This window comes from Amblyomma mixtum, chromosome 1 (genome assembly GCF_055824585.1).
Source record: "Amblyomma mixtum isolate Tamu chromosome 1, ASM5582458v1, whole genome shotgun sequence".
Classification (NCBI taxonomy): domain Eukaryota; kingdom Metazoa; phylum Arthropoda; class Arachnida; order Ixodida; family Ixodidae; genus Amblyomma; species Amblyomma mixtum.
Window position 1 is genome coordinate 31,759,050 of NC_143012.1, and position 25,096 is coordinate 31,784,145.

The following is a 25,096-nucleotide window of genomic DNA, read 5'->3' on the forward strand; positions in this document are numbered from 1 at the left end:
AGCCATGTTGTCACTTTGTGATGTAAATTCTCAACCTGCAACCCTCCTTGCAGTGGCTGGTGCTCCACAAAATGTTACCATGCACTGCTTTGCAAACACGGAGATGAACATGACTTATGGCATCATCACCTGGCACCCACCTGAGGATGCCCGTGGCACCATTCTTGGCTACAAGGTAGGCCGGGCCATTTTCATGCTGTTAATGAGTTGTGCCATTTTTTTCAGCTCACTCCGTTGTGTGTGAGTGGTCGTCTATGATTTCCAAGATGCTTCTAATCAGCAGTGATTGTCATGATGATCTTTTTGCTGGATGGACATGCCAGCATACACTGTATATATATATATATATATATATATATATATATATATATATACACACAGTTTTCCAAGCCCTGTAACAGCTTCTTACTATAACTGAACACTTGCCTTTGATTACTCAATTGCTGCCACTGTTTATGCTAAAAATTCACAATATTTCACAAACACTAAACCTCGCAGGACAGTTGTAATCTCGAATGCTGTATGTCATTGCAAAAATTAAGCAATAATTTGGTGCTCACAAAAAATGTCATTTACAGTGTCTTTGGCCCCGTATAAAGTCATCAACCTATATGGTTTACAAAAGTTGCCTGCAGTGCTTATACATTTATATGATTCCTGTTTGAGTTATGTTAGAACGGGGTGGAGTGCATATGGCAGGTTCTCTCAGATCATGAATGGCAGTTTACCAATATCGCTCAAGAGAAAAGTATACAACAGCTGTGTCTTACCAGTACTCACCTATGGGGCAGAAACGTGGAGGCTAACAAAGAGGGTTCAGCTTAAGTTAAGAACAACGCAGCGAGCTATGGAAAGGAAAATGATAGGTGTAACGTTAAGAGATTGGAAGCGGGCGGTGTGGGGGAGAGAACAAACGCAGGGTAATGACATCCTAGTTGAAATCAAGAGGAAGAAATGGGCTTGGGCAGAGCATGTAATGTGAAGGCAAGATAACCGCTGGTCCTTAAGGGTAACGGAGTGGATTCCAAGAGAAGGCAAGCGTAGCAGGGTGCGGCAGAAAGTTAGGTGGGCGGATAAGATTAAGAGGTTTGTGGGGATACGGTGGCTGCAACTGGCAAAGGACAGGGTTAATTGGAGGGACATGGGAGAGGCCTTTGCCCTGCAGGGGGCATAGTCAGGCTGATGATGATCATGATGACCCTGATAATGTTCATAATGATAATGATGATGATAATGGTAACGTAATTGCGTAAAGCTCTAAAGCTGCGTATTACATTTTCTTTCCTGGCTGCCAGGTCCTGTTGGAAGGGCATGCCTTCTTCCGGCGTGAGACAGGTGTGTTTGACACTGAGCGGCTGAAGGAGCCCCACGAGGTCAACTCGACCACGCTCAAGTACACCATCACCATCAAGGCCAACACCAACTACACCGTGCGCATCTGTACGGTCAACAAGGCCGGCTGTGGGAACCTGAGTGGCGTCACAGTACTCTCTACGTGCACGTCTCCAGCCATAGGTACGCACTGTCAGCTGTGTTAAGGCGAAAGCCTTTAATGCCTCATCGTTGTCGACATAAGGTGAAAATCTTTCCCAGCTCAACTGGTTTATGGAACAATTTCCAGGTGGTTCCAGTTGGAACCAACAGGAACTCAGCTGGTTCCAACTGGAACCAACTGGAAATTGTTCCATAAACCATTTGGGCTGGGAAAGATTTTCGCCAGGAAGAGGTGTCACGTTTTTTGATTGGTCAAAATGGTTATGACATCAGAGTGCGCGGATTCAAAGTAATGAGGTCACCCACAGAGGCCTGACGCTGTGTACACGACAACTAATAAAATAGTTGTCTTCTGCTCCGACAGGGGGCGTAAGGCGATCGTGGGTGACCACATTACATACCGCGGTGGCTCAGCGGTTATGGTGCTCGGCTGCTGACCCGAAAGACGCGGGTTCGATCCCGGCCGCGGCGGTTGAATTTCTTTGCAGGAGAAATTCTAGAGGCCCGTGTACTGTGCAATGTCAGTGCACGTTAAAGAACCCCAGGTGGTCGAAATTTCTGGAGCCCTCCACTACGGCGTCTCTCATAGCCTTAGTTGCTTTGGGACGTTAAACCCCATAAACCAAAACCAAACCATCATTACTGTGAACAGAGCCATAGATACAACCGATCCGAACTCATGGAAGCGGAGAGAGAGTAGTGCTAAAGAAGCAGTCAAAGTCGGCAGTCGAAGTGTGTAGTTGTAATGTGTAGTCAAATAAAGCACTAGTACAGCACAAACAGTCTCGCAGTCACTGCCAAACAGTGTGCCAGGTAAGGCTTTCACCTTGCAGCACTTTAGAGAGCGAAAGTGCCCCCTGAATTTTTTGAAATCTATTTGTGCGTGGTAAATGCTGCAGGAAAAAAAAAAGAAACTAGTGTTTGTCAGTGCTTCTTTTAACATGACATTTAGGAGACCACAGCAAATGAAGAGGACAAACATATCTGTTCACATATAAGCTCAGTTTTATTTTGGTATTACACACATGAAACATTTGTTCATTTAGCATCGAAAGAAAATGTTATACCTTACTCACATGGGGAGTCGTAGTTATTACTGAACATAAAACACTGACTGCTAATAAATGACCACACTAGATTTAGCGCTAAAGCCATGTATTGCAAATATTTATTAAATGTTATTTTCAGGACAAATAAAGCTATGCAAGAAACAAGCCTGCTGTAAATGCTGACACAGCCCTTCACTAAGCTCATATCCATTGCATAGACATTCCTCTAATCATCTACCTGTGAAATCTATTTTGGTGTTGCATATGAAGTGTTACGTGGAAATCATTTGCTTCCGAAACACTCAAGGACACTTGAAGATGCCATAGCATGCGGCTACCTTGAACAAAAGCTAGGGTTCAACATCAGTGTAGTGACCACATGCCCTTTTTTTGTATTTTTCCAACAGGCCCGGCTCAGCTGCCCAAATTCAACCTTCAGAAAATGGAACGTGACAAGCGACACAGGCAACTCAAGCTACATCTCAAGCGAGTGTCAGAGCGAAATGGGAAGATTCTGTAAGTATATTTCATCTCGGGAGAGTTATTTTGCGTCAAATTATAATTTTTGTTACTACTATCTGCTAGCGGCAACCTTTCTGTGATCTTAATGCAACTGTACAATGAGAAGCCACAGGTCATTCTTTTGTCATTAGTATATCAGGAGCTTAAAAAAAATGGCCTTGATTATCATGCTAAAGTCTTGTATTTCTGCATAACTGAATGCAGAAGGCTAATTGATTCTGGAAAGAGAGAGAGAGAAACAGAAGGATTGAAAGGCAGGGAGGTTAACCAGGTGATGCCCAGTTGGCTACCCTACACGTGGGGAGGGGAACAAAAAGGAAAAAAAAGGAAAAAGAGCGGCAACGAAATGAGTTTTTGCAAGTGTCCATTGACCATTATGACGAGGGGACAGAGGGCGCAGACTTAAAGCTTAAAGTTTACAGACGGGAACACAACCTCGAGTCCTTTAAGAACCTCAGGAGTGCCACCATAATGTGTTCCTTGTATTTCAGAACGTGCCCAGTGTTTTTATTTCAGGATACTCCATGTAGTCAACTTCTATACAAGGAGTACATTAACTTTTGCATTGCTATAAACAGGATACACTGAGGTTTCAATACTTATTACTGCTTTGCTTTGTCCCAGTGCCTGTTTAATTCAACAAACATTAGCTTTAGAATCAGTTAACCATTAGCACTGTCGGCGCAAATCCTGTGAGAACCGTTCTCTAAGTCCTCAAAATTAGTCCTCCAGTTCATAGTTGCTCACTTGCATTTGCAGTTCTGAAATACAAACTTTAATACCAAGAAGCCTTGCACATTCTCTCAGATGCAGCATTTGTGGTTTATGATCTGCTTGATGCCTGTTACCAAAAATGGATACGTATACTGAGGCTTCAACCTTTAATCCAGGAGAGTATCATTTACCATTAATTTGCATTTTCTTAATGCGGACATGAGTTTTTTCAGTGGTGCATGCCTTTTGCAATACCTTTATTGTCAGTTCATTGCATGTTTGTAGATGAGCATCTCTAGAAATCAAAAGTAAACTTAGTAGTACTTGCTTCTTGCTAATTGCTTTTTTTTTTCTTAAATTGGCTGTACATGCATCCTTTGATTGCGACATTTTCTATGCCTGTTCTTCCAGGTGCTATAGGGTAGTTGTGGTGAAGCTTGCGCGTGGAGAGACAGTCGAATCTTTGCCCAAGGACCAACGACAGCTGAACATCACTTCGTACCATGACGTTCATCGTGTCAGCACCAATGGAGCCTACATTGCCGAGGCGATTAGCAGGTATTGTGCATGTAGACTGACTTACGGGACTTACAGATGCATTTAACTCTCACACGGCTAGGCTGCCGGATAGAGTCACGGAGCAGCAGTAATTTGATTGATGAATAATATTAACCCTTTGAAGGTTTTTGCCATATATGTACGGCGGCGGTTTTCTGTCCCGCAAGGTCTTTGCCGTACGGGTACGGTTTCGATCTTCCGTTTGAAATTTTGCGCCAAAAGAACAATGCGTGCTCACTGGGGGTGCTGCCACCTCTTAGGACTTACAAGAAGTGTTTGAATTTTGTGCTGCCTTCTTACGGAGACAAGCAGAACTTATGTCTAGCTTTAGCGCGGCGGCACAGACTGCGGCAACACCCCTTTTGTAGTTTTGGTTTCGCCGCGTGATCGCAACGGAGTAGCGCGAAATTTGAGTTTTCTTTTTGTCAGCACTATCTTGCAGGGGCTGCCGAAGTTTATTTCTATCTTTGTTGGCGCTGCTCTTAGCTTGCTTATCACCGTTGCTATTCTATTCTATGAACATTTTCCAGTTGTGAGTGATGCTGTCACCAAAGTACTGTTCCTAATTTTTTTTTTACTATTTATTCTCGATTATATACATTTTGTAGATTCACGATCCGCAATAAAGTAATTTGACCACCTGGAAAAGTTTTCTTCAAAATAATTCGACCCTCAAAGGGTTAAGTTTTTGCACAGATACATGCTTGTGTACTGTAACGCTTAAGATGAATTCTCGGATAAGATGAACAGTGCGAGATAATTTGGTTGGTTTCTCAGAGGCTCAGTGTATAAAAAAATCCACCTAAGACAAACTGTTCTGCGTGTCCTTCAGTTAAGATGAACTTTCACAGTGACCACGAAGCACGGAGACCTCGCATAACGGTACTCGCAAGGCTATGTTGACATTGGGCCTTAAAAACTACGCACCTGCATGCATTTTCAAGTGACGCGGTGTCACATCACACATTATCACGGTGCAGAGATGGCCAGATATGGGCACCGCATGATGCGTGTGGAGCACCTGCTCACAGAGTTGGTAACAACTTCGAAGCACTTGGAGCAGGATGGGAAGCAAAAATAAAACAAACATACAAACAAATAGCAGTTGCAGTAGGAAACAGCCAGAAGAAAAGAAGATACAGTGAAAAAAAAAAAACGAGACCAATGCTAATTTCAAGCTAGATAATATGGGCTGTTTCATGCTCTCTGTCTTCAGCTCGCTTCGCGCATAGTGCAATAAATGCTCTATTTGCAGTGTTCCTTCCTCTAAAAGGCTAGTTTATTCACTTTTTTTTTTTGCAATATTGCCACGTATCATTGCAGTGTTTGTTCGTTCACGCTCAAGGCAGCAGGAAAGGGTCGTTATCACTTTTGTTCGTGGCGCGAGAAGCGACCAGACTAATCTCGATTGTTCGCAGCCATGAAAGGCTGCATCTAGGTTTTTCCAGATTACCGTAGAGGATCTTGACCTGTTATCTGGAAGTTTCCTTGCCGGCTTTAAATTGAGCGATGCCGCGAGCGGCGGACATTCGTAGTTCGACGACCGCCGAGAGCGCCTGTTGCTTACGCCGCCGCCGAGTGATTCAGTTCTTTTGAGGGCGCAAGTCAGCCCAAATAAAGAGCTTCGTTTGCAAGTATTTCTGGTGTCTTCCTGACCGCTGGACTGCCGTCACTACAACGTGACATCTGGTGGAGGTGCTGGGTAGCCTCCCATGTTCCGGACACCCCCTACAAGTCGAGACGCCAGCCCTTTGAGTCATCTACCGCAGGACCTGAGTCCAGTCCACCGCGCAAGCCGACGCCTGCAAGGGGACGCACCTGAGTTCGGGACCCTGCCGGACCCTACCCGGAAGCGAAAGCAAGTACTAACGTCCATCATGACCTTGCCCCAGACGACCACTCCAATCATTCTGCAGCAGCCCCGGGTGCCACCAACCTTCGACGCTTCGCCTGGCGCCGACCCCGAGGAATGGCTGGAGCAGTTCGACCGTGTGGCTGTCTTCAACAACTGGGACGACGCCATGAAATTTAGGTACGTCTTCTTCGCCCTGGAGGGACCAGCAAGAGTCTGGTTCGAGAATGAGGAAGCCAGCCTTGCCAACTGGGAAACCTTCAAGGAACAGCTTCTGAAGACCTTCACAAACGTCGTGCGAAAGGAGAGAGCCCAGCAGCTGCTACAGTCTCGCATACAACACCCAAACGAGACCGTTGCAGTGTATACTGAGGAGATGAAGCGTCTCTTCCGGCGTGCCGACATGAACATGAAGGAAGAAGAGAAGGTGAAGTTGCTTATGCGAGGAGTTAAAGAGCAACTATTTGCCGGCCTCGTTCGCAACCCACCGAAAACCGTCGCTGAATTCGTAGAAGAGGCATCCACAATGGAGAAAACTCTCGACGCCCGAGCCCGCCAGTATGACCGCCAGCAGCGCTTTTTGTCAGCAAGCTGCATGGACACCGCTAACAATGATAACCTGCGGGAGGTTATACGTGAAGTTGTGCGAGAGGAGCTCCGACGGTTGCTGCCAACGGGAACGCAGCCGCAACTTTCATCGCTCACTGACGTCATCCGGGACGAGGTTCAACAGGCCTTGGGTGTGACGCCGACACCCACGCAGCCTCTGCAGCCCCCAGCCATGACTTACGCCGCAGCTGTGCGCCGTCCTGCACCTCGACGACGGGACCCAAGCCCCTATCGCCCTCAGCCAGCTGCGTTGGAGCGCCACCGTCTCACCCCAACTCGCCCGTCCTACGAGCGTCGTACACGGCCGAGGAAATGCGTCGAGTGGAGAACACCCGACTAGCGCCACCCACAATGCTTCCACTGCGGAGAAGCCGGTCACATTCTCCGGTACTGCCCATACAGGAGAATGGGCATCCGAGGGTTCCCTTACGACGCTCCACGACCCCGACCCGGCCAGCGGCCAGCCGAAATCGAGGAGTTTTTGCGTCGGGAAGGATGCTCATCGCCGAGCCGCCTGTCACGTTCTCCGTCGCCATCGTCACCACGCTTTGTATCTCCTAACCGAGGTTACGCCGTGCGTGGACGCTCCCCCAGCCCCCGAAGGTTAAACTGAATAAAGCAGCCTCTGGAGGTGAGGTTGCTTCTAAGCGCAATGACAAAGATCCTCCATCGGCGATTACTCAAGACCATACCTCGACTACGACGACAACACCGACGACGACAACACCGACGACGACAACACCGACGACGACGACGCGGCCAGACTTGAAGCTTTTACCGCTGCCCAGTGAAGTAACGTCGGAGTACGCCCACCGCAGCCCCACTACTCGACGAAGCCGAGATCGGACACCGACGACAACGTACAATACGAGAACGCGAACAAGTGATCTTGAAGTTACGGTCGACGGTCACGCGGTTACTGCCTTGGTCGACACGGGAGCTGACTACTCAGTCATGAGCGGGCCACTCGCTGCCCGACTCAGGAAAGTGACAACAACTTGGGATGGCCCGCTGATTCGCACCGCAGGTGGTAACCTTATTACGCCGTCAGGACGCTGCACCGCGAGAGTTACAGTAAATGGGCGAACCTATGCTACAACCTTCCTGGTCCTACAGAAATGCTCGCGAGACGTGATTTTAGGAATGGACTTCCTGAATGAACATCGGGCGATCATCGACCTTCGATCCAAGTCGATCAAGCTTTCCACGGACAAAGCCATATCTGCAGCGACGACAGCGACTCATCGCGTTGCCTTAAACGTCCTTGACGAAGTACTGAGCGTGCCGCCCCGATCAAGTGTCTTCGTCTGCATAGGTACTGGAGACGTCGAAACTGCCGAAGGCGTCGTCGAGGGGAACACCCAGTTACTCCTTGATCGAGGACTGGGCGTCGCAAGGGGAGTCGCCCAAATCCGAAATGGCAAAGCCCAGGTGCTGCTAACCAACTTCACCGAAGAATACCGGCATCTAAACAAAGGTACGACGATCGCTTTCCTCGATGAGCTGGCAGACATCAGAGGCATATTTGCCCTACCCGACCAACCCGTAGAAGCATCTGACCAAGGCCATCAACCAACGTTTGATATCAACCCAGCATTACCACGGAGCAGACAAGACCAAATACGCAGTCTTCTTCAAAAGTACAGCGATTGCTTCTCATCAGCATCGAATGTGCGAAGAACCCGGCTTGCCAAGCACCGCATTGTCACAGACGAACACGCCCGACCACTGCGACAGAGCCCCTACCACGTATCGCCGCTAGAACGCCAAGCTATTCGCAAGCAAGTTGAGGAAATGCTACGTGACGACGTCATCCAGCCATCAAGGAGCCCATGGGCAGCACCAGTTGTCCTAGTGAAAAAGAAAGACGGCACCCTTCGCTTCTGCGTCGATTACCGCCGCCTGAACAGCATTACGAAGAAGGATGTCTACCCCTCCCCCGCATCGACGACACACTGGATCGGCTATGCAACGCTAAGTACTTCTCATCGATGGACCTGAAGAGCGGCTACTGGCAAATTGAAGTCGACGAAAGAGATCGCGAGAAGACTGCGTTCATCACGCCAGACGGACTCTTCGAGTTCAAGGTGATGCCATTCGGCCTCTGCTCTGCCCCAGCGACGTTCCAGCGAGTAATGGATACGGTGCTCGCAGGCTTGAAATGGCAGATTTGCCTAGTCTACTTAGATGACGTTGTTGTCTTCTCCTCAAGCTTTGAAGACCACCTCAGAAGGCTTCGGATAGTGCTGGAAACGATCAAGTCTTCAGGCCTGACACTGAAACGAGAGAAGTGCCACTTCGCTTACGAGGAGCTGCTGTTCCTTGGTCACGTCGTAAGCAAGGATGGAGTTCGCCCAGACCCCAAGAAGACGGCTGCGATCGCAGAGTTTCCACAGCCTAATGACAAGAAGGCTATACGCAGATTCCTTGGATTATGCGCTTATTACCGGCGATTCGTCAAGAACTTTTCGCGCATCGCTGAACCTTTGACCCAACTTACCAAGGCTGACGTGCCTTTTAAATGGGAAAGGCCGCAAGAGGAAGCTTTCAACGAACTGAAGCGCCGCTTACAGTCCTCTCCTGTGCTCGGGCACTTTGATGAAAACGCCGAAACCGAAGTTCATACCGATGCAAGCAGTGTGGGCTTAGGAGCGGTCCTCGTTCAGAAAAATGGCAGACAGGAGAAGGTTATCGCGTACGCTAGCCGTTCACTGTCGAAAGCCGAGGCCAACTACTCGACCACCGAGAAAGAATGTCTCGCCATTATTTGGGCCACGTCGAAATTTCGCCCCTACCTGTACGGACGACCATTCAAGGTTGTGAGCGATCACCATGCTCTGTGCTGGCTAGCCAAGTGGTACCGCAACAGAAGTTGCAAAATTTTTTGTCGAACAAATTCTCCTCCGACACGGCGCACCCGAAGTACTCATCACAGACAGAGGAACAGCATTTACAGCGGAACTGACGCAAGCCATTTTAAAGTACAGCCAGACAAGTCATCGGAGGACAACTGCCTATCATCCGCAAACCAACGGACTCACAGAGCGTCTGAACAAGACCATCGCAGACATGCTCTCCATGTTCATCGACGCCGAACACAAGACGTGGGACTCTATTCTGCCCTACGTGATCTTCGCCTATAATACTGCCACCCAGGAGACAACCAGGTTTACTCCATTCCAGCTGGTATACGGCAGGAAGCCCACAACAACACTCGACGCAATGCTCCCGCACGTTTCCGACGAAGACAACCTCGACGTCGCCGCCTACCTTCATCGCGCCGAGGAAGCCCGAAGACTTGCACGGCTTCGCATTCAAGACCAGCAGCACACCGACGCCCGACGCTACAATCTGCGCCGACGAGACAAGCATTACAAGCCAGGTGATCGGGTTTGGATATGGACGCCAGTTCGCCGCCGCGGATTGAGCGAAAAGTTGCTGCGACGCTACTTTGGCCCGTACAGGGTTCTCCATCGCATCGGTGACCTCGACTATGAAGTCATCCCCGACGGCACGACAGCATCTCAGCGGCGCCGCCCACGCCCGGAAGTCGTACATGTCGTACGCCTGAAGCCATATTATGAACGCTGAAGGACTCGAAGTTTCATTCTCCGTGTTTATTTTCATTTTAAAGCATCGAGACGATGCTTCTTTGGAAGGGGGGTAATGCCACGTATCATTGCAGTGTTTGTTCGTTCACGCTCAAGGCAGCAGGAAAGGGTCGTTATCACTTTTGTTCGTGGCGCGAGAAGCGACCAGACTAATCTCGATTGTTCGCAGCCATGAAAGGCTGCATCTAGGTTTTTCCAGATTACCGTAGAGGATCTTGACCTGTTATCTGGAAGTTTCCTTGCCGGCTTTAAATTGAGCGATGCCGCGAGCGGCGGACATTCGTAGTTCGACGACCGCCGAGAGCACCTGTTGCTTACGCCGCCGCCGAGTGATTCAGTTCTTTTGAGGGCGCAAGTCAGCCCAAATAAAGAGCTTCGTTTGCAAGTATTTCTGGTGTCTTCCTGACCGCTGGACTGCCGTCACTACAACGTGACAATATATAGGTGGACACACCTAGCATGCTCGCTTACTTTTTTTGTGTGCGCTTCTGTTAAGATGAGCTTCTCATACGACGAACAGATTTTCTGGTCCCTTTAAGTTCATCTTAAAGGGAGTCTACAGTATTTCTGTGATGCTTTTATGTTGAGCGGGATACTAGTGTTCTCTTTCGGGTTTTCATGACCTCAGGCAGATATCTGAGGGACTCGATTGATGTGTATTTGTTGTGTGAAGAAATAAGAATGTCTTAATACAATGTAGCAATAGGTTTTGATTGACCAAAAAATTCCGTTTTGCGTCATTCCTTGTGTATTTCTGTTGTTTTTTTGCAGTAGTGTCTGTAGCTTGAATCATGTCCATAACTGCTCTTGCTGCACTATGTAGAAAAAAAGCATTCATGTATTACCTTTCAGAATGACAAAACAAACTGCACAAGAAGATTGTGAAGTCTTTACTCTCTACTAAAATTGCTGCCGTATAACAGTTTTTGGGTTAAAAATTCAATGTTTGTTCAGTGCAGTATGTATTGTGACTTCCAAGAAGTGCATGAAGTAGCTGATTTTTTTACTTTTTTTTTTTCTCTAATCATGTTTGCTTTTGTTTATGCGCACAAATGCATGCACATGAAGCCTTTTATTGCTGCTATATATGTGCTGCCGTTAGTGACACAATGACAAGGCCGCAATGTGCAGCTTGATGTAGTTATACAGTGTACAACTGCCGCAACGAGGCAGTTTCTCATTGCTATGTTTGTGAGATGTAGGTGCGACGTCCTGAGTGCATTCCTTATTCTTTTGCCCAAAGCGAGGATTTCGTGGAAGAAGTTATCCTTGGCGACGAAAGGAACCACGTGTGCTCTGCTGACTCCATCCGAAGCACCACAGAAGACTCACACATGCACCGGAGAGCCACTGACCTCAACATCACCGAGTCTCTCACACCCGCGGTTGAGGTTGAACATGTGCGCGATGGAACACTCGCAGCCAACACAAACTACACCGGCTTTGTTCAAGTCCACGTTCGAGGATCAAACGGGTCACTGCTGTCTCAGCAGAGCCCGTATTTTGCCCCTGTGGAGACAGGTAAGGGCATGTAACCTGATTTACTTGATCTTCAATTTCCTAAAAACCGCCTAATGCTCTCGCAATGACCGCACAACTTACCTAAATCAAGCCTGATCTTGCTTACATGCTTGATGAAGCAAGCACAGCCTCTACTTGAAGTTGTAGTGTGATATGAGGGGAGCAGATAGAAATGACAGTGCACATACCTTGGAAGTTGGTCAAGCTTGTCAATATACCAGGCAGGTTTGGTTTATTGGGGTTTAATGTGCCAAAGCAACTGAGGCTATGAGGGACGCCATATTGGAGGCTCCGGAAATTTCGACCACCTGGGGTTATTTAACGTGCAGTTGGGTAGCAAACACTAGAGAGCCTAACTTTTGCACTGTACATTGCATTCAGGTATGCACTAGAGTGTCATGAGAATTATTAGCATCGCAGACACATTGCATCTTCAGAAGAGGATTATCATGGTAGTGCTTGTAGTGCATCAGGGGCTTTCAGAGTTTGAGTGGAACTTTTAGTGTCACAGGATGAAAAATGTAGGCGGCCTCATATAGCGCAACATACTTTCTGCCCCTTTCTTCGTGTTCTAGTATCTTGCGATGTACATATGGGGGCACATCATTGCAACAGAAGCAGAGGACGACAAAGATACTTTTAATAAAGCGAGGACGATAGAAATTTATGACCGGTATGGGTACTAAAGGTGTATCCAATGTTTCGATCACTCCTCTCTCATTTCAGTTTTAAATTATCATATGTACGAAGTTCGCGTACAATGGCCTTAAATCTCCAAACTTTTGATTGTCTTGGGAATGTGCTATGATATAAGTTATACAAGACTGGACATTTAGCTAAACGAACAAACTTCTCAATGTGGATGCATATGCGTTATGTGCAGTGCATCTCGTATTTATTTTTGTTTCATTTCTTCGCACAGGCACAGACCGTAACACCATCACGGCCGAAAGCCCCGCTGCCATCGTTTTCGGTGTCATATGTGGCCTGGTTTTGGTGGCTCTGATGATGGTCATCATTGTCTGCATCATGAAGTAAGATCACCATATTTGTGGGATCACTGATGATTCAGTCACCCTTTGCCAGTGTGTGAAGCACTTTTCCTGGTGTCCTGGCAGTTACTGCCCAATACTGCAATGCTTAGAGCTGTTTACCGATGGTTTACTAAGTAACGGAATGAATTCCAAGAGAGGGTAAATACAGCAAGATGCAGCAGAGTAAGATGGAATTAGGAAGTCTGCGGGGATAAGGTGGTTGTAGCTGGCACTGTATAGGATCAACTGGAGATATATAGGAGAGGCCTTTGTCTTGCTGCTGCTGGTGATGATGATGACTGCAATGCTTGCTGTAATTAAGCAGCACTTTATACTTGGCACGTTCAGGATGCTGATCATAGGGTCGTGCTCATATGGGATAAGATGTCACTTTGGACATTACATCGCAGCGTGCTCTCAATCCATTCAATTGTTCAGTGTATGCGGCCCTAACTGTGTGTATAGAACCCTTGAAGCAAACTTATCAAGAGGAAGGGACACAAAATTTTGGATCAGCAGGAGCCTTAGCAGGTGCTTTTTGCACATATGAGTTGCTTCTTAAAAGCTTAAATGATGAAGAACTTGTAGTAAATATACTCATTATCTTACTTTCGAAAACTATAAACGTGAGCTGGCTGAAATCGCCAGATCTGCTGAACTTACTGTCATGGTGACATCATTCACAGCTACAAAATCGTGCGATGTGCTGTGTGGGTGCATGCACAGTGTGCTGTCTTGAAAGCTCCCTTGGACCACATGGCTTGATTCATAGATAGATAGATACAGAGAGAGGGGAAACGCAGGGATGTTAAAGGCTTGATTCATATGTCACATACCTGTCAGTGACTTCACATGACACGGCTTGTTTCGAAAAGTCCATAGTGAAGCTCTAAGGTAGAAGTTCTACTCCAACAAGTCACTTTTTAGCACATGCATGCGCTTCATTCAGTAGGAAAATAAAAATTACAATCGCAGAGCCTTGTGTAACCATGCACTCCCTAAACCTCTTGTACTTTCTCGGTTTAAGGTTCTTGCCAAGCTGAGATTAATTACATCTGGCTTTAACGCTGTTATCACGTCTTTCATAGTGCAGCTATCAACATCGGCCTCAAAGAGACCTCAAAACAAACTGAAGTTGGCTTATGTCAATCAGTTACTGCATTCTTGTGACAGAATGGCTATTTTCCCAGAAAATGGAGCTTTTGTCAGCCTACGAATGCCAGATACAAATAAAATACAAGCATTGCTGCCACAAGTTGTTTTCACTAGCAAAGAGTGATCACGTCAGGCATTTTTTTTATGTGCATGCATGGTCTTCAATGCTACACTACACCAACACTCATTTTCAGCCAGTGACCTCAAAATGTCTTATGCTTGTGACATCATCGATAGATCATCACAGGTAGATCATCACAGGTTGTGATAGATGTCAACAATGTCGTAAGCATTAAATATTACTAAAATCAAAAATCCTAATAAGTTGTCCTGAGTGCCCCAGGATGTGTGCAGCTCTGCATTGTCGTGTAGCCGGTGTTAGATGCTCACTCTTGTACGGGTCTTTCCGCCCACAGGAAGAAAAATGGCCAGCTGTATGAGGACCAAGGTGAGCGGCTGGGTCTCACCGCGTTTCTTCGGAGAACCATTCAGAAGAATGGCCATGTTCCCCGAGCGAAAAGTGAACACATGCTCTTTGCTAAGCATGCTGTGGCTTGCCTGTGTGGTGGGGGGTGACTAACCGCATGCCGACCAAGCTTTCCTCCGTTGCTTATCTGCAGTCCAACCTCCTAGTCTGAAACAAAAAAAAATTGAGGTCTCACTCCCGTGTCCTCTTCTTCTTTCTTGAACACTGAGAAAGCATGGCCTCTCTTTCGATCAGCATTTCAGAAAGGCACCTTGATAAGATCACAGTACCGCATCGCTGCATGTGCTTATCTTTTAACTCTGCTTGTACTGTGCCCGAGTCTGAAATAGGTGTTGGTACTTCTGTTGTGATGTGTGAATGTCGTGAAAGTTTTATAAACAGACTTAATATGCCTTCATGAACAGGATAATGGAAATGGGAATTCAATGGAGTGGATTCCAAGAGAAGGCGAGCGTAGCAGTGGGCGGCAGAAAGATAGGCGGCCGGATGAGATTAAGAAATTTGCAGGAATACGGTGGCTGCAACTGGCGAAGGACAGGGTTAATTGGAGAGACATGGGAGAGGCCTTTGCCCTGCAGTGGGCGTAGTCACATAGTTTCTTACTATTACCTAGAGGGAAAGCTGGGAACCCGTCTATGGGAGTTTGCGTGGAGATCCCTCGAGACCACTTCAGCCACCATGGGCCCTCAAAGCATCATGGGGCGGTGAGCTACCGACTGCAGAACTTCAACTTTTGGCCAAAAAGTAATGCAAAAATAAACGCTATTTGATAATCAAGAACGTCCTAACATTCAATATCCTGTCTATAAATTGCAACGAACGAGCAGAAAAGCATTTAAGTGCAAAGTTTGCCCAAAATAAGCGATGGCTAGCTCTCCTATTGGCCAAGTAATGAACACTACAAAAACTAATATTTCGTAATTAACAGGCGCATTTTTAAAAGTAAATATGTTTTTAAAAAAAATGTTGTTGCTTAAACACTTTAAGAGGTTTTTAATGGCATTTCAGAAAAGTGAAACCTTTTATTGGCGTCGTGTGCTGTTGCGTTTTCATTACTATGGCTTTTGCACACTGCGTTCGCGCCAAAGTCGTCTGCGAACACATGAACAGCGTTTTCGGAATGAATCATCTCAGTAATGCCACTCCGTGTTCCCCAAAAAATACGACTGTCCCGCAACAAGTAGCTCACCACCCCATGATGCTTTGAGCGTCCATGGTGGCTGAAGTGCAGCGCTGCCAGCTTTCCCTCTAGGTAATAGTAAGAAACTCTATGCGTAGTCAGGCTGATGGTGATGATGATGATGATAGAGATTACACACTATACTAGCACACTTCACTGGACAAATAGTCATCAAAATGTTTTTTAAATGTTCACTGCATCATGGGTCACGTCATGCATTCATGAATACTGACTCATATGATGAAGCCGTGGGACAGCTCAGACTTTTCAAAGAGCCTGCGAAATGCACGCATGCCTGGTTGCTATTGCCATCTGTTGGTGGTTCCAAACAACTGCCTTTGCCAGTGATTCACTGATGGGTCACGCCGCACCACTGAAGTTGGCGCACGACGCACAGGTATTAGGTCTGCCAAAATCGCTGCCAAAGAGAACATGCTAAGACCAGCTAGGCTAATATTAATCGTGCAGTAACCAGAATCTTGCAGTTTTGAGATTCTCTTTTGCATTGTTCTGTTCTCGCTTTCTTTGTATGTGAAAGTGCATATGTTGGCACAGTGGATGAAGAATCAAAACTAAAAGATAATTTTGGACAGTATAACAGGCTGTCAGCTGCTGCAGTCACTGTTGCAGTTGCCATCAAAGGGTAAGAGTGTAATTGATTCTGGCATTTTCAGAGGTTAAACTCATCCATCTCTTCGGTTTTCATATCACCCTTTTGTGTGGTAACTTACTTGACTGTATCTTGTTGTTTAGACTAAAAGCGAGGGTTCTTTTTATTGCATGATTGTGCTTGTAACTGTGGCCTCTGCACTACTTACCATCTCCCAAAAGTTCTTTTCCTGTGCATGTTCACTCTCTGCATTCTACTCTAGCCGAACAGTAGAAACCAGAATATTACAACTGCGCCACAAAAATTGTTTCGTCACGGTCTGTCTTAAATGCAGTGCTCGGGTGCTTTCATGGAGAGGCTGTGTGAACAAGAAATTCTGCAACATTTTCTTTGTTGCATTTACATTATTCAATTAATTAAAGCAAGCCTGGAAATTTAGACACACTATTGATACATTCTCTTTGCCCGTGAGCTAGTCACCTAAACTTTTACACTACATACTGGTACTATCTGTACCGCTAACTGGTTTTTGTGCCCTGTCATAAAGCATATTACACTGCACAACATTATATTGCCACGCGCCTAACGCGCCGCGCGGCCTCCGCGCTGAGTCGGAGACGACGACGAAGCGGCCGTGGGCTCTCGTGGCACGCTGTTCTGTTCTGTGTCGTGGAAGCTGGCTCGATAATTAAAAAGAAGGCTCCCGGTCTTGGGTTCTCCCCGACGTCTACCTTCACGGCTCCTCTGGTCGTGACACTGGTGGAGGTGCGGCCGATGCTCCCTACTCCTGAGGACGACTCGACGCGTCCGCCTCTTGTGACCCCCGAGGCCCTTCCTATTGTCAGCGCGCCTTCAACTACCACTCCACTCATGGTGACGCCACTGCCCGCCCTGCCTACGACTGTCCCTGCAGCCAGCCCCACCTATCTCACCCTTCAGACTCCACGCACGCCTAAGCCCTTTCACGGCGACCTGTTTGAAGATGCCGAAGACTGGTTGGCTCACTACGAACGGGTCGCGACCTTTAACTGCTGGGACGACGCTACAAAGCTGCGTAACGTTTACTTCAGCCTTGAAGACTCTGCACGAACGTGGTTCGAAAACCATGAGACTACTTTCTCTACGTGGCCGGACTTTCGACGTCAGCTCCTGAGTACGTACGCCAACAGCGACCGCCGGGAGAGCGCAGAGCGTGCACTGTCCTCTCGAATTCAGCTCCCCAATGAGGGTGTTGCCATGTACGTCGAGGATGTGAAGCGTCTTTGCCATCGCGCCGATCCGGCCATGCCTGAAGACAAAAAGTTGCGGCACCTGATGCGCGGCGTAAAAGACCAGCTCTTTTCCGGCCTCGTGCGGAACCCGCCCAACACCGTCGCGGAGTTCCTGGCCGACGCCGTGCACATGGAGAAATTGCTGCAGCAAAGATCCCATCAATACGACCGGCAACTGCGCAAGACGTCGACTCTATCAACGTTGGACCGGTTGGACCATGATCCCAGGACGAATCCGGACTCTCTTCGCGAACTCATCCGTTCCGTGGTCCGCGAGGAGCTGCAGCACCTTCAAGCCACCTTTGCCCCTCGCGTCGATTCCGTCACCAGCGTCATCCGCGAGGAAGTCCGACGGGCACTCAGGGCACAAGACGCTGCAGCTGTGCCGGCGCCGCAACCGACCCCATACGATCCCGCGTCGTACCCGACTCCTGTCCAGCCAGTCACGTACGCGGACGTCGTGCGCCGCGCGGCCCCATCTCCTGGGCCTTCGCCTTACACCGCACCATTGGTCGCGGTGCACTCTGCCCAGCCGACGCCTTACTGGGCGGATCGGCGCCAGGCACCGCGGAAGACTGACCTCTGGCGCACTCCGGATCAACGCCCGCTCTGCTACCACTGTGGTGAGGCCGGCCATCTCTACCGGCGGTGCCCCTATCGCGAAATGGGACTACGCGGTTTTTCTGTCGACAGCCCCCGTCCACGCCCTGGAGAGCGCCCTCAAGACATCGCCGAGTATGTCACCCGCCAGCGTAGTTCACCATCTCCTCCGCGCCGCGAGTCGCGATCGCCCTCTCCACGCCGGTCTTCGCCCTCTGGGTCCCGTTTCGCCTCAGGACAACGTGGTTCCTCGAGCCCTCGTCGGGAAAACTAGCTCCGGCGGCCTTTGGAGGCGAGGCCGCCGAACGCCGTTCCGACGCAAAGCTTCCACCGCCGCAGCAACTGAATCGCCCCGACGTCGCACGCCGCATCGCTGCACAGTTTTCCCCGACGCGCCTTTCGTATCGCCGCGATGCCGCAACCCCAGTGGCCGACCCGCTTCCGCCGCCGCACCGACCCAATCGCCCCGACGCCGAACGCCGCATCGCCGAAGAGTTTCCCCCAACGCGCCGCTTGAATCGCTCCGACAGCGCAACCCCAGTCGCCGACCAGGTTCCGCCGCCGCACCGACTGAATCCTCCACAACAGCCATCGACGGGCCGTACTGAAGGCAGGGTCTCCTTGGATATCCCTGTTCTCGTCGACACAAAGGAGGTCAGCGCGTTGGTTGATACGGGCGCAGATTACTCTATCCTTAGCGGACGGCTTGCGACGGCCCTGAAAAAAGTGACGACACCCTGGGACGGTCCCGACATACGCACGGCAGGCGGACATCTTGTCGCACCACTCGGCATGTGTGCGGCCCGGGTTACGGTTCGAGGCTGCACATTCGTTGCCACTTTTCTCGTTCTCCGCGAATGTTCTCGTGATGTCATCCTTGGCATCGACTTTCTTCGCGAGCACGGTGCGATCATAGACCTCCCGAACCGCTTGGTGACGTTTTCTACCGCAATGGCCACAGAAGAACCTGCGCACCAGGGTTCTCGGTCCGCCCTGCGAGTCGCCGACGATAACGTTACGGTGCCACCACGTGCCAGCATTCTCGCGAGAGTTACCTGCGACGAGCCACATAGGGGACTCCGGGTTGTCGAGCCTAATGTCTCCCTCGTACTCACTAAGGGGGTTGCGGTGGCACGGGGCCTTGGATCCTTTCATGACGGTTGTACAGAGGTCCTTGTCACCAACTTCTGCAATGAACATCGACATCTGTTCCGTGGCACAGCCATCGCTTACGTCGACCATGTTCAGGAAGTGGCCAAATGCTTTGCTTGTGCGGAGGACACACCTGGAGCTGACGCCGAAGCGGTCACCAGCGTAGACATAAATCCTGGCCTTCCACCCACTGAAAAGAGGCAACTCCAGGACCTCTTGCGGGAGTTTGGTGCGTGTTTCACGTCGTCGTCCAAAGTGCGCCAAACGTCGATAGTTAAACACCGCATTATCACGCATGAAGGAGCCCGACCCATCCATCAGCAGCCCTATCGTGTGTCCCCTCGTGAGCGAGATGCTATTCAAACACAGGTCGAAGAGATGCTCACAGACGGCGTCATCCAACCGTCAAGCAGTCCGTGGTCGTCTCCTGTCGTCCTCGTGAAAAAGAAAGACGGGACACTACGGTTCTGCGTCGACTACAGGAAGCTGAACAGTGTGACCAAGAAAGACGTGTACCCGCTCCCGCGTATCGACGACTCACTCGACCGACTTCGTCAAGCCAAGTACTTCTCTTCGGTCGACCTCAGAAGTGGTTATTGGCAGATAGAAGTTGATGAGAGGGACCGTGAGAAAACCGCCTTCATTACACCGGACGGGCTGTATGAATTTCGCGTCCCCCCATTCGGGCTCTGCTGTGCTCCTGCCACGTTCCAAAGAATGATGGACACCGTTCTCACCGGTTTGAAGTGGCAGACCTGTCTTGTTTATCTTGACGATGTCATCATTTTTTCCGCAACGTTCACGGAACATCTGCACCGCCTCAGGACTGTCCTCAAAGCCGTTCGATCCGCCAACCTCTCCCTCAAACCAGAAAAATGCCACTTTGGGTTCACCGAATTGAAGTTCCTCGGGCACGTCATTAGTGCTGACGGAATCCGCGCTGCCCCAGAGAAGCTTGCTGCCGTTGCTGCCTTTCCGGTCCCCTCCCACAAAAAAACTGTCCGACGTTTTCTGGGCCTGTGCTCCTATTATCGCCGCTTCATTAGAAACTTCGCCCAGCTCGCCAGCCCTCTGACGCTCCTAACCCGTGATGACACGTCATTCTCCTGGGGCAACGAACAACAGACTGCCTTCGACGAGTTACGGCGCCTACTCCAATCACCGCCCATCCTGGCACATTTCGACGAAGATGCCGACACGGAGGTGCACACGGATGCGAGCAACGTCGGTCTTGGCGCCGTTCTAGTTCAGCGGCAAAACGGTGTCGACAAAGTAATTGCCTACGCCAGCCGCGCACTGTCGCGTGCTGAGTTGAACTACTCTACCACGGAAAAAGAATGTTTAGCGGTAGTCTGGGCCGCCGCCAAGTTCCGCCCATACCTCTATGGCAGACCGTTTCGTATCGTCACCGACCACCACTCGCTGTGCTGGCTGAAAAATTTAAAGGACCCTTGCGGCCGCCTAGCACGTTGGGCATTGCGCCTGCAGGAATTCGATTTCACCGTCACCTACAAGTCAGGCCGGAAACACACCGACGCTGATACCTTGTCATGTGCTCCCGTCGAACCTCCTCCGCAAGACACCACCGACGATGATAGCTTCCTTGGAGCGGTCAGCACATCTGAGCTCGTTTCCAGACAGCGTGCCGACGCCGAGCTCCGTCTGCTCATCGAACATCTCGAAGGTGGGTGCCCTGAAATACCACGAAACCTAGCTCGTGGACTATCGTCGTTCTGCCTGCGGAGAGGGGTGCTTTATAAAAAGAACTCTACTTCAAGTCCGACAACTTACCTGCTCGTCATACCGTCTGATCTGCGGGATGAAGTCCTCCTTGCCTGCCATGATGAACCGACTTCCGGCCACCTTGGAGTTACCCGCACCTTATCCCGAATCCGGCAGAACTATTACTGGCCCAACCTAACTTCAAGTGTCAAGCATTATGTCCGGACATGCCGGCAATGCCAGCGGCGAAAAAAACCCGCGCTCAAGCCTCCTGGGCTGCTTCAGTGCATCGAGCCGCCACAAATACCATTCGACAAAGTCGGCATGGACCTTCTGGGGCCATTTCCTCTCTCGTCTTCCGGCCACAAGTGGATCGTAGTCGCCACAGACTACTTGACCCGCTACGCTGAAACGAAGGCCCTTGCGCGAGGTACTGCCGCCGAAGTTGCCCACTTCTTTATGCACGACATCGTGCTTAGACTCGGCGCCCCATCGGCCATCATTACTGACCGAGGCAAGGCGTTTACAGCCCGAATATTATATTATATTATATTATATTATATTATATTATATTATATTATATTATATTATATTATATTATATTATATTATATTATATTATGTTATGTTATGTTATGTTCTGTTATTTTGAAACGAATTCAAGCGCACAACAACACGCACACAAGAGAGGAAAGACAGCGCCTGTCCTGTGTCTTTCCTCTCTTGTGTGCGTGTTGTTGTGCGCTTGAATTCGTTTCAAAATAAGCTATGCACCATCAAGCCCAAACAGAAGTTTTGTTAAATTATCTATGTTATGTTATGTTATGTTATGTCATATTATAAGCATTTAATATGAAGGGAATTTCTGATACTTTGTGATCTTTGTATACAGTGAACAAACATACTTCACTACACCTGCATTACATTTGCAGCCTTCATTTCCTGGAGTCACGTATGACTATTATCTATGAACGCTCACTAAACCCACCCTGTGGTCTTCTTACACTGCATGGTTAGCTGCTCTTCATGCTTTCTTCAAAGAAGAAACTCACAACACTTACAAATCAATCATTTCTGCATTTATCTGAGGCTACAAACATCACTAATCCCATCTTTAGTGCATGCTATGGCTGAAATAGGTGGTCTGGAATGGCACACAAACAGTTCAGCTCATTCTCATCCTGCACTCGGCCCATTAAGACTTGAAATGACATTTTCTTCGTATGAGGGCCACACACTGCATGTAGAACTGGAACTCTGGTGTCATTTCAGGAGGCAGCTTCATGAACTCTCCCAACTCCATCCCCATCTCAGCGGACAACTTGCCGACAGCCTTTGTGAAGCGCCACTGTGACAGCGACCTACTCTTTCAGAGTGAATTTGAGGTTTGTATTTGTGATTCGTGTTTTGAGTGTGGAGACATTTACCCATGGGTCACCTGGGTAAGATCGAGTGTAAATCGTTCTTTGGTGTAGGAGGAACAAGCGATCAAGGACATTATGTAATGGCCATGCTTATGTTTTTTACACTAGGTGCTACGTTGATGAGACTTTTATACCATGCATCAAGTTTGTGTTGTTTGCTGGTGTGGAGAGAACGAGCATTCATAATGTAGTTTAAAGTTTGCACACATTCGCCTTTCTTATTATGTGTTGCGAAGTTAACTTTACTTATGTATTGGATTCACAGCAAAAGAAATTCATGCATGTATAACTGCCCCCACAGATGCTACCGGAGAAATTCAAGGACAGAACAACGTACGCATCTGACACTCCAGAAAACATGCACAAAAATCGCTACCCAGACATCAAAGCTTGTGAGTATGCTTTGTTTTGTTTTTTCTTAAATTAAGTGTATACATCATCTTCATGTGTTGTACAAATCAGCAGTTCCTGGCTGCTGCCTACACATGTTTTGATTCTCTTCTGCAGTTGACCAGACAAGAGTCAAGCTCTCTCCCATTGATGGCATTCCCGGCTCGGACTACATCAACGCAAATTTCGTTGAGGTAATGCAGCTGAATTAGAGCTCCAGAATTAATGTCATGGTTGGCCGCTGTGACAGTTATGAAATTAAGGTATGGAAAGGCATAACAAAGGAGAGATGTTAGGGTTGTGGGCCAAGTGATGCGAATAGCAATATGCATGTAAATAGTTGATTCAAGTTAGGCTTGCAAAGACTCCCTGGCGAAAATCTTTCCCAGCCCAAATGGTTTATGGAACAATTTCCAGTTGGTTCCATTTGGAACCATTTGGAACCAACTGGGTTCCAGTTGGTTCCAACTGGAACCAACTGGAAATTGTTTTATAAACCAGTTGAGCTGGGAAAGATTTTCACCTGGGCTTGGTATATAGCGTCTCTACACGAGACCAGTAAAATTGAATTGAGGTTTGCTTAATGTAATGGGCCTCCGATTTCATATTTTGTGGTCTTGTCATCCTTGCAGGGCTTTGGTGGGAAGAAGACCTTCATCTGTGCACAAGGTCCGCTCGATCGGACAGTGACGGATTTCTGGAGGATGATCTGGGAGCACCGTGTCACAGTTATTGTCATGCTGACTGGCATTGAAGAAAATGGAAAGGTAGCATGTTTTTTCTAACCTGCATTCTCCCAGTGTTTGTCGGCTGTGTGCACACTTACATGCTGTCTCTCGGTACTTTGATTTCTAGGGTACCATTCAGCATTTTAACTTGTCATGTTTGTCGTGTAGAACCAATTATTTACCAACATATTTTTTACAATCAGTACTGAAAATTAATTTTTGAAGAAAGGACTGGCATCTCAATGGACACCTGAACCGCGCTGTAAGAGAAGGGATAAAGGAGGGAGTGAGAGAAGAAGAACGTGCACTGACTTGGGCGCCTTCTGTGTTTCGCCTCCATCGAAACGCGACCGCCACAACTGGGTTCCAACCCGGGAACTCCAGCTCAGTAGCCGAGCGCTCTAACCACTGAGCCACCACGCTGGGTCAAACATTCAGTATTGAAAGTGGTTTTGTGACTTTCTCATCAATTTTGGCTGTAATTTCTACACTTTTTTTATTGTAGACAAGCCACTAACATAATATGAACCAATCTAGCGAGAAGTATCTGCGATAACATAGGAAAACTTGAAAACAATGAATTTGTTCAGACATTCATGTGAGGAAAAGTTAAAGGCAACAAAAGCCACAGTGTGGTCATTTTCTGATGTACAGATTATGAGAGGAGTGAGTGAGGCAAAACTTTAGTTGAACAAAGCAGCCTTGTTTTGTAACATCACATAGCCGGTCCACTAAGTTACACTCGACCAATGTTACGAAGTTTGGAAATTACTTCTGAGAGCAGGGCTCATCAAAGTACATATTTGAATATCTTTTACACTTATTCTAATTAAAACAATGCTGTTTTGCAGCACATCACAAGTGCCTGTATAAGTTTGAAGTTTGCACTACCTGGTTTCCCTCAAGATTTGAATTCTTCAGTCATTATACAAACTTTGCTGTTATGGCGCAATACTAGTGTATTACATTTTGAGATATGTTTATTGTTTATTCTGTGTCTGCTCTCTATTCTCTCTGCAAACAGGTCAAATGCGCCCAATATTGGTCTGACGAAGGCATCAAGGAAATTGAGAAGCAATACACCGTCAGAGTTATCACAGCGAAAAGATACTCGGACTATGTTGTGCGCCGATTCTTTGTTGAGCACACAGAGGTACATATTCTCCTGCATGCATGTTTATTCCTTATTCATTCTGAGTGCACATCCTTTGCCGTTCTACTTAAAATTGCATTTTTGCTCTGGTCAAATTTTTAGTGCCAACTTGGAACCAAGGTACAGTGAATGCTTAAATATGTTGATTGTAAAAGGAAATTAGTGAACAGAAGGGGAACAGAGCATTCAACAACTTATCCAATGTCTTCGTTTTTGGCTCAGTACGAGTTTTTTTTTGCATGCTATATAATGTGCTCAAAA

At 48.1% G+C, this 25,096-nt stretch overlaps 1 protein-coding gene across 1 annotated transcript in view; it reads left to right on the top strand.

Annotated features, from left to right (window-relative positions):
* Ptp69D (Protein tyrosine phosphatase 69D) overlaps positions 1 to 25,096 on the top strand; it is a 367,348-nt gene that overhangs the window by 324,499 nt on the left and 17,753 nt on the right. Inside the window, 12 exon segments of the mRNA XM_089569481.1 lie at positions 54 to 175; positions 1,296 to 1,515; positions 2,951 to 3,059; positions 4,191 to 4,337; positions 11,653 to 11,930; positions 12,853 to 12,964; positions 14,536 to 14,639; positions 22,413 to 22,525; positions 22,866 to 22,956; positions 23,072 to 23,148; positions 23,587 to 23,721; positions 24,707 to 24,835. Of these exon segments, the coding sequence (XP_089425607.1) occupies positions 54 to 175; positions 1,296 to 1,515; positions 2,951 to 3,059; positions 4,191 to 4,337; positions 11,653 to 11,930; positions 12,853 to 12,964; positions 14,536 to 14,639; positions 22,413 to 22,525; positions 22,866 to 22,956; positions 23,072 to 23,148; positions 23,587 to 23,721; positions 24,707 to 24,835 (1,637 nt within the window).